Source organism: Hyperolius riggenbachi, chromosome 7, assembly GCF_040937935.1.
Source record: "Hyperolius riggenbachi isolate aHypRig1 chromosome 7, aHypRig1.pri, whole genome shotgun sequence".
Taxonomy (NCBI): domain Eukaryota; kingdom Metazoa; phylum Chordata; class Amphibia; order Anura; family Hyperoliidae; genus Hyperolius; species Hyperolius riggenbachi.
The window spans coordinates 131,292,149-131,308,384 of record NC_090652.1 but is presented as its reverse complement, the minus strand read 5'-3'; the positions used below and the strand labels follow the sequence as shown (position 1 = coordinate 131,308,384).

At 39.6% G+C, this 16,236-nt stretch overlaps 1 protein-coding gene across 9 annotated transcripts in view; it reads right to left on the bottom strand.

Annotated features, from left to right (window-relative positions):
- RBFOX1 (RNA binding fox-1 homolog 1) overlaps nucleotides 1-16,236 on the bottom strand; it is a 967,082-nt gene that overhangs the window by 431,025 nt on the left and 519,821 nt on the right. For all 9 annotated transcript variants that reach the window (XM_068244641.1, XM_068244644.1, XM_068244642.1 and 6 more), the window contains one exon: nucleotides 4,322-4,564. In XM_068244641.1, coding sequence (XP_068100742.1) covers nucleotides 4,322-4,564 — 243 coding nt within the window. The remainder of the gene's footprint in view (nucleotides 1-4,321; nucleotides 4,565-16,236) is intronic.

Genomic DNA, 16,236 nt, shown 5'->3' with positions numbered 1-16,236 from the left:
GTGGCAGAGCCCCTAGCCCACAGAATACGGATGCATCCAAATATAATAGGATTTAGAACCCAACACACAGAGGAAAAAATCAGCATGTATGCTGATGACACAATTTTGTACCTAGCGGACAGTGGCCCCTCTCTCTCCCAGGCCCTGAATATTATAGACGAATCCAGCTATTATTCCGGACTATGTGTCAACAAGTCCAAATCCGTAATACTCAAACTAGACTATCAGGATAACTCCTCTCCTCTATCCCCCACTCCTTTACAAACGGTACAAACATTTAAGTACCTAGGAGTACAGATCAATAAAGACCCACAGCACTACCTGACAAACGAAATATACGGATTAATCCCACTTGTGCAGGCTAGATGTAAATCCTGGTCCAGACTCCCCCTCTCTGTGATTGGACGCACGAACTTGATTAAGATGGTCTTGCTCCCAAAAATTCTATATATGCTACACCACTCACCCATCTACATACCTCAAAGATTCTTTAAAAGACTTAGGGCGATCATACTTGCTTTCATTTGGAATAATGGCAGACCCAAAGTGCGCTGCTCTTTATTACAGAACCCAAATGACCTGGGCGGCATATCTCTCCCATCGTTCCATAAATATTACATAGCAGCTCAATTGCAGCATATTGCAGCGTGGTTTGTAGTTCCACACTCAATTAACGCAGAGACACTAAACTACGATCTAGACCCTCGCAAGGAAAGCCTGGTACTAGATACCCTCTCCTCCCACATATCCAGTGAAAAACGGAGTAACACTATTCTGAGCCAAGCTATTGGAATTTGGAAATGTGTACGTAGAGAGTATAAGCTAGAGGGTCACGACCACTACACCCCGCTGTGGAATAACCCTTCTCTACCGGAATTCTACACCATACCTGATCACAAATTTTGGAGGGACGGTGGAATTATATTCCTAGGTCAAATCTTAACTAATGGTCGATTGACCACCTTTCAATCATTGGTAAACAAGTTTAACATTTCCCACAGGCAACACTTCAGGTACACACAGGTGCAGCATGCCTTCGCGCGTCAATTTCCTCATCTCCCCATTACAACTTACACTCTTCCCCCAATGGACATCATCTCCAAAGGACCCTGCCCTCACCTTATAGGAACTATTTACAAAGAACTAATTAATAACAACGCCCTAGAACGCACAACCCCCTCTAGGCAAAAATGGGAGGCAATTGGCATTGAAATAGCAGACGACGACTGGGACGACGCACTAATGGCAATAAAAAGATCCTCACCCTGTCTGAGAGACCGTATCACTCAAATTTATATACTACACCAATCATACCTTACTCCAGGTAGGATGCTTAAGTTTAACTCCTCCCTCTCAAATGCTTGCCCTAAATGCCAATTTGTCTCTCCATCATTTATGCATCTAATATGGGAATGCCCACGACTAGTGGCCTATTGGTCCCAGGTCACCAAATTCCTGCATGACAAGATGGGTTGCCCCGTCCCGTTAGATCCCTTACTTTGTCTACTGGGAGTCATACAAGATGAGGGTCTAGACTCTTCCTTAAAGACCCTCATGTCTGAAACGTTATTCATGGCCAGACAGGAGGTGGCGCGCAGATGGCTTGCGCCCGCGCCCCCTCTGGTTGCCAACTGGATAAACAGAGTAAACAGCTCCCTACCTTATAAAAAACTCATCTACACCCACAGGGGCAAAGCCCCAAAATTCCAACTCATATGGGACAAGTGGAAGAATTAATCACACAAATTACTCAACCTCCATAAGCAATGTACAAAGATGTGGATATGTTTAAACTCATAATGTATGTCACTGACAAAACAACAAATAAGCCCTAATAACTCCCTACAGCCTAGCCATTATAAGCATGTGCACCTCATATGTCTATATAGTCGGCCACCTAGGCCACACGGCATGCATCCACCTGTATTAACATTCACCGTGTTTTTTTTTTTTTTTAGCTAAAACCTTAAATATTTCTCTACGCTATGTGGCAACTTTGTGCGCTTCTTGATTACTCAAGCACGTGTAACTGGTAACTCATATGCATCTTTATATGTATGTTATACATTTGCTCAAACAACTTACTGTAATATTTGTATTATTCTTGCAAACATTAAATAAAGCCTTGTTTTGTTTAAAAAAAAAAAATGCAGCTAAAAATGATGCTTTGGTAAGAAAAAAAAAGTTCTGATGCTGTGAAACTGTTAAAGAAACACCACGCCTTTTCAGTTCTGCTGAGTAGATTTTTAGTCTGGAGGTTCACTTTAAGTAGCATCCTTTGGCACAAGAATACCGTTTTGCAAACCCAGTTCGTTTGTAAAAACAAATATCGATTAAAAAAATAGTTGGTGCATTAAAAAATATCATCTATTCCACACAATATGCATTTAAAACAGGAGCCTAAGCTATGGTTTTAAATATAAAATGGAATGTCTAGCTCAGTAGGATAACAAATAACTGCTTGCTGGTACAATGTATTACAAGAGGCTATCAAAAAGGTTATAGCAAAAAAGTGCTTTTCTCTGACACACAGTGATCTCATCAGTGCTATAAGACCACCTGCTGTCTTAATACCTAGTGCTAAAGAAAATAAAATAAAAATGAAATCCTGCATGCCACAAACTCCAAGGAGCTGGAAGGCTGTAAAAATATTGGACAAGTGTGCATTATTGGAAAAATAGCAAGCAGCCGCAAGATCAACACAGTTAAAGATGCAGTAGCGATACTGCCATTCATCCCAAACTAATATGGAAAGCTTTGCTGTTCAAAGTGGATTTCTGTCTTTTTTGTCAAGGGTTTAGCCCAAAATAAAAAATAAAAAAACAAAACAAAATAAAGGCCCCAAGCACAGTAGTGTTATTAAAAAAAACAGAAAATATACACTTGATTTAATATTTCTAAAACTCTTTCTTGCACTTTTACTTTTGCTATATTGTTGGTCTCTGAATCTCTTGTGTTTTCTATTCTGGTCTTATTTTAAAACAGCAACAGCGCAATATAAATAGTGTGGTAAGCAGCCTCCGATATGCTGCTGTGCAGATCTAGTGATGGATTTAGTGCAGATCTGATTGATTTGAAGCAAAGGAAAATGACTTTAGCCTGGCTGATCTCCTTTGCCAGAAGTCAGTTCGGCTATCTAGTAAAGGACTTATTTAGGAGTCCTTGCCAGCTTAATAAACTGCTACTGAACACACAGGAAATACTGTATATCACTGCAGATTAGACAACTTTTTTATAACAAATATTTTGACTAAAAGAGAGAGTGTGTGTGTGTGTGTGTGTGTGTGTGGGGGGGGGGGGTAGTTACTTACAATTCACATGAAAACATCCCCTCTGCACTCTGCTGGCTTCAAAGAATGATTTGCATACAGTGCTGACACAGCCAACACAAATATGCACACAAGGTAGAAGATGACTTTATAAACTATGGCCCTTATCCACTTAACTCGTTCTCCTGAGTTTTCTCCCAGGAGATAATTTTTCATTTTTTTCTGAAAATAACTTTTCAGCACTTAGCAGATAAATAAGTACTAAAATGTGGGTTAAAAAGTGTTCTTAAACTTATTTAGAGTATTTTCTTGCTTGTTGGTCATTTTAAAGCTATTTTATTGATAAGGTTTGAAATGATCTCTGTGGAAAAAACTCAGGAGAAAAAGTTAATAGGATATGGGCCTATGTGTTTTCTTACAGTCCGGATGTCTATTACAAAATGGCCTCAACTCACTTAGCATTACCTTACTTTATGGTTATTGTGTATTTATACAGTTCTGACATCTTCTTCGGTGCTTTACAGAGTATATTGACCTGCCATCTAGGAAGGGTTAACACTTGACTATCCTGGATTTTGTAATTTTTTTGATTCCCGCACACAAATTGAGCATAGGACTAGAGTCAGACACTGGAGTCAATACTGACTATTACAAGAAAACTCAAAAATCCTTTCAACTAACTTCTACTCATTTTGCTACAGAGTTGTCAGTAGAGGTAAACTTTGATTATGTATGTTTTCATCATTTGCCCAGGATTGTGGCAAATGTACTCTATTGACCTTTCTAACTGTCCACATTTTACATTGCATTTACTTCTTTATGAACATGCACATTTGTCCAAAGAGTATTCCATTTTTAAGAAATGAAATGCCCTTCTATCAATTACCTCTAGCAATAGGGTTTGAAAGCAGAGTGTGTGCCAGAAGGCAATAAAAACATCAGCAGGCATTCTATCACACAAAGCAAAATAAGAAACATCATCAGTGCACATTACGTTTCTAAAATTAAAAATCCAGATACAAGATATATTGGTAAATGCCTTATGGACTTACTGTGGCTGTGCCCGAGACAGTTTGTGCATTTGTATCCGTGGCACTCTGGTCCGAGTGTGTCTGCGCCGGAGGGTATATACTTAACGTGTGCTCTGGAACTGTGGACTGGCCTGTGTAGTCTGGAGCCGGGTGGGGATGTGGAGTTGTATATTCTGCCGGTATACCATTTTGGGATGGAGCAAACTGAGCAGAGGCATAAGGTTGCGCCATTGTGTCGGGAGGTGCTGTAGCTTCCTGATTACCCTGAGAAAGAGAAATTACAAGTCGTAAGCATTAGCTAGTCAAGGTAAAATATTCATTTTAATCAAATCCTGTTTATTAAAAGAGAGAAACTGAGAATCAAAAGTGATTTCACGTAATTCACTGCAATGTATTCAGCTTGAAAGTCCTTTAAGCCAGGAATAATGTATTAATCAAGAACTGATGATCTCATAATGTTTAATGTTAAAGTATTGTGTACGGTTTCCATATACAAGCATACCAAGTAACCCAAAGCATGATTGCCAACTGCTGCCTTTCTTAAGGTAACCAAGTATTTTTGATGTGCTTTGTTTGTTAAAGGGAAACCAAGGTGGGATATGGAGGCTGCCATATTTATTTCCTTTAATACGATACTAGTTGTCTGGCTGACTTAAGTTTTACTGGATTCGCTATTGCCTGTTCTGGGGTTTTGAATCAGATGCTACTATGCCATAAGATCAATAGGGCTGCTGGCATTGTTTACAAGGTATTAAATATGGTGGCTTCTATATCCCTGTCACCTTTTGAATCACTCTTCTCACTCTTCTTCTCTTGGTTCCCTTTGAATCACTCTTCTCAAAGTCTACTATAGAAAATAAATGTGCAAGTACGTAGTGTTTAAAATGTCATCATTCCAGTGCGGACTTTATGTCGCAAAGCTATTGTTTTTACTCTACAAACAAGTTTAGATGTAGACATAGGTTCCGTAGACAGAAAACACAAAACACAATCTTACACATGCCTGTAAAACGCATGCAAATACTTTGTACAATCAACTTTATGTATAGAGGCAAACAAATAATTATGATAACTAAACTAAACTAACATACAAATTAAAAAAGGTGTTCAAGTAAGCACTCTGAGGTTAGGTTCACAGTGGTGCAGTGCTTTGCAGTGCTGGGAACACAATGCCCACTGTGAACCTAGCCTGAAGCAGTCACACTTGTCTGTTTTTGGACACATTTTATGCCTACAAAAACAAGAACCAATGTTAAGTAATAGAGTAGTTAAAACGTCAATACATTTTGTGCATGTAGAAAATAAACTGAGAGCATGCAGCAATGTGTGCACTTTCTCTACCAATTATATTAGCTTTTACAAACATTTGTTAAATAAAAATGTACATGTATTCCCTGCTGTTTAGCAGCGTCATTTAAATATAAAACAACTACCATTACAGACCTAGGAAAACCTAAAGGTCCATACACACGGCGTACAAATGTCTGCACAGACACGTGTCGAGCAAAGGTTTGTGCGACGGTTCATTCGTGTGGACACTGCAAGCGACAAAGATTGTCTGCAGACACAGCCATGTTTGAGCGATTCAACTGATGAATTTCTTGTGACTTTTGTCTTACGAACCTTCGCTTAGTCTGTTGGTGTCCTGTCATGTGTACGAAAGTCTTCTACAGACAGCAGAGTCGCTACCATAGTACTACTACTATATGTAGTCTGTGACAGACAGCTTCCGTCGTGTCTTTAGTCTTTCTGTTGTCACGTGTGTACAACTGTCACAAACTCAAATTGTCGCTGCCATAAATATGCTGTTGTCTTTTGTTTGTTTGTCGCTGCCTCACAACTACAACTACAAATGTATGCCATGTGTATGGGCCTTTAGATGAACAGTAAATATGTTTTGTGCAAGGACTGACTTTGTTGTTTAATTTGGCTAATTGGGTATTTTTCCAGTTCATTTTGAAAAATGTTTCAGTGTTTTCAATTTTTTACCATATTCTATTTTAAACTTGTGGGGAGATTTTTCTAAAGGGCATTTAGACATATTTACAAGATAATAAGGGATGCAGAAGTGTTATCGCATTTGCTCATAGATGAGAAGAAACCTCACAACAGTGATGTGAATCAAACATCCAGTATGGTGCAATGCCTTGCAGTAATTAATATGCTGGGTGTTGCAGCCTTACAGAAGTGTACAGTGTCTGGCATATTGTTTCTGAATTTTTGGGAGCACATCAGAAGAGTAGTCATTTAGCTTGCAGCTTCCATTATTGTTAGTCTGTTAACAAGTGGACTGATTTATTTAAAATTCAAATGAAGTCAAAAGATGAATTCATTGCTTGTAAAGCCAAGCAATGCTGCCTTTTATTTCCCTACCTAGACTGGGAAAAAAATGAGAAAGAACATCCAGCTGACTGGTTGACATATGGGCAGCGTGGACAATTTTTATTCCAGTTTTACAAATCAGCCATAGTCAGCATTGCTTACAATGTGACAACAACAAAAAGTGTACTTTTTTTTTCTTTTTTTGTCAGCTGATTTTTAGCAAGGAGACTTAGTACACAATTAGCAGCGGTATGGGATTTCAACAATAGCTATGACTGTGAAAAGAGGTGTTAGTTGTTTTTAAACTGCTGAAAGCATTAACAATTTTTGTGCTAAAAGCAAGTCTAACATTTAGCATGTGTTTAAGGAGTATAACTGTGAACTGTAATGTACAGTATATGTTAAATTTGTCACATTTACATAATTAATTACTTATGATTTAAACCCACTAAATTTGCCAAAATATATTAATATTCCTTAAAGTTTACCCGAGGTGGCATGTGACATAATAATAGGTATAGTCCGAAATTCGGATTTCCGATCAGTTTCCGTTTTCCGAGTAGTGTTTTTTGGGGTAATTTTTTGCATTCTATGATTGGCCAAATACTTTCGAGTTGACTCTGCATTCTCTGATTAGTCCAATGCTTCTGAGTTCTGTGATTGGGATACAATTACCGAATTGCAGTAATGCAGTATTTCTGCAGAAATCCGATTTACGATCGGAAATTCGTAAATTTCAATTCCGCAAAATTGAAATGAGCATCCCTACATAATGACCGAAACATGTGTATGTACAGTGCCAAACATATTACCAGCTAGGATGTGTTCCTTTCTTTCTGCCTGAAAGAGTTAACATTTAGGTATGCAAGTAACAGTTTCTCTTCAGATGGGACCCAGTCCTACTATAGTGTAATCCTCACTGATAAGAGATTACAGCCATAAAACCCTTTCTTGACAGAGAACAGCTTCTGAGTGCAGCGGACAGATTACAAAAAAAGGTCAATAGTTCATATATTTTAACTCTGGGACACATGACTTATTAGTACTTAATCATTTGCAAAGTGCAGGAAAATTATTTTAACTGCCTTACGACCAATTGGCGTGAACGCGGCGGCTCTCCCAGGACCATGTAACGCCAATTGGTGTCAAGTTCTGGGGGGGGGGTTTGCTGGGAATCGCACGAACCGCACGCTCTGCTCCGTCATCAGTCTCCCAGAGGCGATCACCACAATGAGACTGTTAGACGGCGAAACCTCCATCTATTTACACTGTACAGTGCTGTGATCTACAGCAGCACTGTACCGGGGACATCCGTGTCACTTGGCTGTCCCCTATGGAGGCTCAGGAGTGATCAGCTCTCATAGGTGATGATAAATAAATACAAAATAGTAAATTTTATTTAAAAAAAGATAATTAAATTCATTAAAAAACTGCTGCCTGCAGCAGCGATCAGAGCCCACCAACAGAAAGCTCAGTTGGTGGGCAGAAAAGGGGGGATTCATTTGTGTGCACAGATCTGAGGCGCTGCAGCAAGCCATTAAAGCTGCAGAGCCCTAATTTTCAAATAATAGCCTGGTCACTGGGGGTAAAGCCTTTGGTCCTTTAGAGGTTAAATAAAAGATGAAAAAGTATCTCCTAGAAGAAAAATTAGGAGAAAACGTTAATTGCATACAGGCCTATATCCCCAAACGTAACCTGCCATGACTGTGTTAACCCGCAGAACTACTGATAAGGAGCTTTGGCAGCTCTGTATGGTAAGATGTGGATAGGCGCTCGCCACTGACTAATACACTAATTTAGGGATGAGCAGAAACTACGCCAGTGCGAATTTACGCATCGTAGTTCGCATCTACGCATCATAGTTCATAGGCGAAGTTTCAAACCTACGCTTACGAATCTACGCGTAGCGAAGTACCGCTACGCGTAGCTTACGCCCACTATGCGTAGTTAACATGTGCATTGTGTAGTGAGCTACGAATGCGTTACTCGCGTCTAATTTTCCGCATGTGATTGTATGCATACAAATTTACATATTGGAAAGGGGAATGTATGCATAGAAGGGTTCCCAGTATATGCATTTCTAGAGAAATTAATGCGTACAATTTTCTGCATACGGGCATAGGTATCCGCATATTTTAATGCGTATTCTGCGAAGTGCATACGAAGCGAATATTTGTTTTCGAAGCCGTAGTTTGGCGATGCGTAATTGTGTAAAACTATGCGTATTTCCAGCGTAGCGAAGTTGGCTGACTATGACCATCCTTGCACTAATTCTGTATATTCTTTAAAGTGGACCTCAACTCTTGTACAGGAGAGAAGAAGAACACAGAAATCCACCCTGTGTCCACCCTGCATGTGTTTATAGAGAACAGCCTATCTAATTCTCTCTTCTCAGTAAGTAATGTACTAGTGTGATTTGAACTCCCAGCTGTCTGCCGAGTTGAGGGCTAATATGTAAGCACAGGATGTTAACCATTTATGTGCTCTTACCAAACCAAAAGGTAACTACACTGCAGCATCTCTGAAGAAGCCTTATAAGCTGTAACAAGGAAATGATTTTCTGTAAAGGTTATTATGCAGTTGCTTATCTTTTAGAGCAGAAAGGAAGTTCTGAGTTCAGGTCCGCTTTAAGGGCATATTACATAAATGGATGTGAGAAGAGTATAGGCTAACACGTTTATAATTCTTTAGGAACGTGATCTCTGCAAGCATTTGCTATGCACTAGCTATGCTTTTAAAATTTTTCAAAATAGCTAATAATTCTAGCTTAGAACCAAAGCAAGTAGTTGAATTCTAAAGAATGTGCTCAGTTACCTTTGAAGAAGGGCAATCTCATGTCACCATGAATTTCAGATTCCTGACAACATTTCTGAGCTTTATAAGTAAACATAGTAGGTTTTTCATGTGCCAGGTGGCAGCCCCTAAGTCACGTCAGTACAACATAGTCTTTATTACTGCAATAGCATGTGGCCTTTACGACTGCAGTAGAGAATTATGTTATAAACTCATAGATTATTTCTTTGGTAAACAAATTGTTTTGTCTGTGAGTGAATAACCCGAAGCATGACATTTAAATGATGATATAAATATTTCAAAGAAAACAGGATTATATCTCAGCGAACATGTGCAGTGCCAGTATTTAATATTTTACTGCCTAGAATTTCACCCAAACAGAGATGAGTAATTCAGAAGCAGATGATCAGATTGCATCACCGTTCTACACATACGTACTGGATATCATCTTACATGCTTGTTCATTTTTAGGTTACGCTGCTCTTTCGACTGATTACGGTTTCAGAGTACGGTTTTATGATTTTTCTATTCCTGAAGTGAACCTGACTACAGGGAACACAACACAACAAAAAAGGTGGGACACCAAGGGAAGCCACATTTAAGAAAGGAGATATAAAGACAAATAACAAAAATGGAATCCTCACAATCTTTTGGTTGCTGGCTGAGGCAATCAGTGATGAAGCTTTAGGGAATATAAAATGCTATGTCCATCCCCTACTGTTTTGGTTCTAATATCCGTAATGTTGGCTTTAAAAATACCTCCTATGGATCAGGGGATCAGGGAATACACAAAAAGTAAGAGCAAAATAAAGAAGTCTGTAAATCCTGTTTGCTTAAAGTAAGCTTGTAGAGAAGGAAAGGTTAGAAGTTAGATACATGCCTAAGTAGTGGGAGGCCTCTGGAGGGCCCAGAGGCTCCCAGATCCTCCACAAGCTGATATGCAGGCCCCTTTTGTTCTTCTCAGCCATGTTCCCATCAGTGTGTTATTATTAATCTTATTTATTATTATAATTATTTAGTAATAATAGTAGTATTTATATAGTGGTGACATCTTCAGCAGCACTTTACAGAGTATATATAGTCTTGCCACTACCTGTCCCTCAGCGGAGCTCACACTCAAATCCCTAACATAGTCATATGTCGATTTTAGTCTAGGGCCAATTTTAGGGGGAAGCCAATTAACTTATCTGGGATTTGGGGGAAACCGGAGTGCTAAGAGGAAACCCAAGCAGACACGGGGAGAACATACAAACTCCTTGCATATAGTTCCCCAACTGGTATGTGAGCTGAGGACCCAGTGCTGCAAATGCATCCATACTGTGCATGAGCGAATATGGTCCGCATATGCACAAGCATAACAAAGATATTCATTCCTGAAGGAAAAAGTGCACAAGCAGCTTAGTTCTACTGGGCATGTGCAGACTGTACTCATGCATACCCAGTATGGATGTATACATGCTCAAAAGGATGTGAGTCCACGAGAGCTTATTCAACAAGATCTCTTCGAATATATTCATGAGAACCCAGTGCTGGCATGGAGAGTTTGGGGAGGATTGGGGAAGCCTCTGAACTATCCAGAGGCCTCCTACTACTGAGCTAGATATCTATTTTTCTCATCATAATTACATTCCATGCACTTTAAGCCATTTACAGGGGTCAGGGTGCTCAAGGGGGCAGATTCACTGTGATGTGCAGTAACAATGTAGCAAAAGTACAACAGCTGATTAGTTGCTATTTAATCCCATTTCACTTCATATCCCCCAAGGACTGTTCAAACCTCAGAGGAAGTGATGATGCACCACTGGATGTGTGCTTTCCCTCTCATAGGATACCTCTCCATTGACCAGACTTGTGCCTGTTTTGCTTTAATTAAAGCGTAGCATGACTGCCTCCAAAAACTGATTACAAAGATGCCACATGTATTATTATTAATTGCCTCTCACTTTCTAGGTTGTATTTCCTTTTCTTTCCTCTTTTGGAAAACAATACTTGAGAAGTGGAAAAGTCAACGTTAAGACCCTCCTTCAATTACTGGATTGCCCATCCCCTCGCCCCTCCACTTCTGGGATCTAAAAGCAGCATGAAACCAGAAAGGGGGAATCTCGCTACTGAACATTATAAGTTGCGTGTGAAACCTGATCCAGCTGTTATCTAAAATGCTCCCAGTAATCCCCATATAGACATGCATATGCAGCTCATCGGAGGAGCTGCAGGAACATTTCTGCTGCAGAGAAACAGAAAAGTAATTGGCCACAAAAATCAACATGGGATCATAATTCCTCTAAGCTGACTTGACTGCAGAAGACAGAAATACCTGCACAGATGTGAGATTGTCAGGTAGTCATATACAATCATTTCAGGTGACAATCTTCCAAAGTGCCTTCTTCATTCAATGTACAGTATATGCATTGAGGCAAACCTTTTTTTAGCATGCACAAATATAAGACAAGACAAGAGAAATAACATTTATATTGCTCTTTTCTCCTGGCGGACTAAAAACACTTGAGCTGCAGCCAGAAGGGTGCACTCTATAAGCAGTAGCAATGTTAGGGAGTCTAGCCCAAGGACTCCTTAATGAATAGGCGCTGGCTTACTGAACAGGAAGAGCTGAGATTCGAACACCGTCCAGGCACTTTAAATATATTAAAAATATGAATATATGCTTCATGGCTTGTTTTTGTTGGTAATTTAATTAACAATTGCCAATATAAAAACACGCAAAAAAAAAAATCTAAACTGTTTTGCTGAGTTGTCAGTTCATGGTTTGCTTAACTTTTCTAAAGTTACACCAATTATTGCACTAAAGAACTCAAATAGCTGTCAGACTGTATTGTGTTTTATGTTAAAAGAAGGAACATCTTCATCTGATTTGATTAAATTGACCATTTTAATTTAAGACATTAAAATACAAATCTAATTTTGCAGAGTACAAATATACGGATGTTGGCACAAATTCAAAGAGCTAGCCAGTTGCTGCACAGCATTTGCAGTAGCAACTTCTGTAATAAAGTCATGCAATTTGCTTTAGTATCTGTATTAATAACATTTCCAGGTGCACAGGTTTGCTGACATTTTCAGTGCTCATTAAGGTAAAGGAAATTCAACGCTGTTCGTGTTACGGGAGAGAGAAAAAAAATGAAATTCTGCTATCCTGTAGTGTTAGGAAAATGGTAGTCAAACATATGTCCTTTATGTTTTCCAAATTAAATATCTGCGTACACATTGACTTTGACCTTATTCAGCTTCTAGAATTTTGCTAAGCTCAATGTAGCAGATGTAAAAAGAATTGAATGCTTTGTGCCAAAAATACACAGCACATAAAATTACCATGTGAACTATCTACAAAGCACGGGAAATTTCATTTTCTGAGTATATCGTCTTGTAAATGTGACTTTACATGGAACCACATTTGCACCCGTGTGCAGAGAATAATAAAAGGACAGATGTTATATTACAAAAATGTAAAGACAGCTATATGTTCCATGTACAAGAGGCAATGATTGACACTTACATATAAAAAAAAAATCTACTACTAAGCCAAGCAACATTGTGGCATCTTATTAATGTTAGTTGGTGAACATATGCTAGGAGATCTGATATATGCCCTACTCTGGAATACAAGCCTTTGTAGCAGGGCCGGGCCGAGGCATAGGCTGGAGAGGCTCCAGCCTCAGGGCGCAGTGTAGGAGGGGGCGCACAATTCATTCAGCTGTCATTCCTAATTTTGTATGAAGCAGAAAGAAATAAGAAAAGGAGATACATAGCAGTGACTGCAAGCCAGATAACTAGATATTAAGGTGTTGGGGAGGTTGTGGGCCCTGTGGCCCTCTTAGTCTAATAACAATCAGGGTGTGACGGCTGGGGCGGGAGGGATGGAGGGGCGCACTTTGGTGTCTCAGCCTTGGGTGCTGGAGGACCTTGTCCCAGTTCTGCTTTGTAGAGGGAACGCTAGATTATTCCCATATGTTCATATTCCTGCAGCATCCAAAACACTTTGGTAGTTCTGAGTTTATACTATTCTAGCATGTGAATATCTCCTATAGAGGGCCAATGCACTCTCTTAGATGGGTGCAAGTGTTAGCAAGGCCACAGACCACAGATTGCTATTGGAAGACTTGCCAACAGGTTGATTATTCTTCAGAATGACCAAGATATACATAAGCAGTGTTGGTGTTAGAAGTAAGCATATGGAATTCCAAACACCCAAATACTCCTGAACACCACACTTCAGCACCAGTTCAGAACCAAACAAGCAGACAGGGTCGGGGAGTTCACTACGTCTCACATAACTCCAATACTTTCTCCTTTCTGGCTTTGGAAGGAGAAAGCATCAGACACATAAAACACACCATGAAGCACAAGTAGTGAACTCCCCCCTAACCCTGTTGGCTTTTTTTTTATACTGAAATGGTACTGAAGAGTGGTGTTCAAGAGTTTGCAGGTGTTCCAAATTTGAGAAGCCGAATTTGAACACCTACACTATAAATAAGAACACATGCACCATCCAAGCAAGTGTGTTTTGCTATGGCCAGGAACCAGCAGTGTACCATGAAAACACCTTGTCGACCTATCTTCGAAGGTTAACTGGCCAATGGTATCTTCAGCAGTCAGTGTTATTCCATAGAAATATGATCATTGCCCAATTTCCTAAACTTTTTTTTTTTTTTTAACAAATCCGGAGCTGATCTTAGTATTATTATTACGGGTTTTATTATTATTGATCAAATTTATGTCCACTGTTGACATCTACTGTTTATCTTCTGGAGATGTTTGCGGAACGTGCTCAAAAATGCTGAGTACAGAAACACTCATTCATACAAAGATAATTTGAATGACATGCCCAGTATCACTCTGTACAGTCTATTTTATTGACCTTGAGTTTTGGATGGACAGGATTGTTCTGGCTTGCTTAATATTTGAAGCTGATGCTAAATTTCATTAAAACAAGACATATCAGTCATTACTCTGCCATGACCAGCTTCCATTCGGCCCATATAGTTGTTTAAAACACTAATAAAATACTGCATAAAACCACCATTGTCTGCAAACACAAAAAGCAAGTGTAGCTTGAAATGTGTAGTAACTTGTGATTATATCACTATACTTTGATAAAAATAGATTCTAAACTAGATCACATAACTAATGACACACAAGACTGCTATCACAAAGGATTTTACATAGCCCATGTTCTCTATATCATAACACAGCAACAAACTTTGATAGATCATAAAACTGCTTCCTATGTAAGTCAACCAATCAAAGAGCTCAAATGGCAAATAATACATATCTGCTAAACCCCTCTATTCTATTTTATAGATTCAAAGTGACTCTAAGCTGATCTGTCAACACATTCCAGCCACCTAATGCCCATTCATTCACCAATTCACTGATTGTCCTCCCTTGGACTTGTGGTGGGTCTACTGACCAAAGACGTCACTTCGCAAGGCCTGGCTCTTGAAAAGACCACCCAGATCCTTTCACTTCTTGACTGTACCTTGTTCTAGCACATTCACTTACTGCCTAATATCCAGGGCTGTCGTTTCCATTTATTTATTGTATTTATAAAGCGCCAACATGTTACGCACCGCTGGACATCAGTTATGGTTACAGACAATATTTAGGGGTGACATACAGCAATAAGCCGATACAGGAATACATGAAAACCAGATCACGCCGCACAGTATGAGTACAAGGTAATGCTTAGTCACTGGATGGGAGCAAGGGGATCACTCAATGGGAGCATGGGGATTCATAGGGGCAAACAGGGAAATTGCCCAGAGTCCCAAAACCAGCTGTATTGGCCCCTAAATCTCCCTCCTTAAGGGGAGTTCTATAGGCATAGATAGGGATGGAGGAATAAAGCATGCTGAAGAATGCATTGGCTAGGCAGGAGAGAACGCTCTGCTGTGTGCACTTTGCATTTGTTATTGGAGAGGTGAAGCAAAGAGAACCTTAATACTGTTTTGGGGGATGGGGAAAGGCAGCCCATGCTGTTAGAGGGGAAAGGGGGGGGGGTGGGAGAAAGCCCACCAAATACTGTTATTTAGGGGTGGGAGTAGCAAAGTATCAACTAATATTGATACCTGACGGGGCAAAGGGCTCCCAATGCTATTTGGAGTGAGTGAGTGAGAGGGGTGATCTAATATTGCTACCCTAGGAGTGCACCTAATACCACTTGTGGGGGGGGGGCAGGGGAGCTCAATGTAAACGTTTGCCCAGAGCCCCATTTTATCTAGATCTGGCTTTTCCTAATATATATCCTACGCTGTCTATAATATCCCAGTCCTTCACAGGGGTGCCATTGAAATGACATGACTAATGTTATCACTTTCACCTGTCTGAGGTTTAATGTGGTGGCTGATCCGTGCAGAGCTTTTTAACTTATAATCCTCTTATTCTGAAGAAATTATTTCCCCCCTGTTTGATTTAACAGCAGATGACAGATCAGAAAAGGAATGGTGCTGAACGTGAAATGCTGGATTATTCGGTAGAGAAGGTAATGTAAGTAGACAAGTGATAATTGAGGGAGAGAGGTTCTCATACTTGGGTTCCCAACTGCATGTGACAATTTTCAAACTCCAAAGGTACATTATGAAAAATATCATATCACTCTCTACAAAATGGAATGATATTTAGACCATTTTACTAAAGCATTTTCCCTAAAGAGCCCCTTTGGGCATATGATAAGTGATCCAGCAAACATGGACGAGGATTCTTTACTAATCACTGCCTTGGTCATGATGAAACATAGTTTGGGTTCCTCAAAAGTGTTTTAAATTATTGTAGTAGCTGCATGATTGCAATCTCATGCATATAAACTG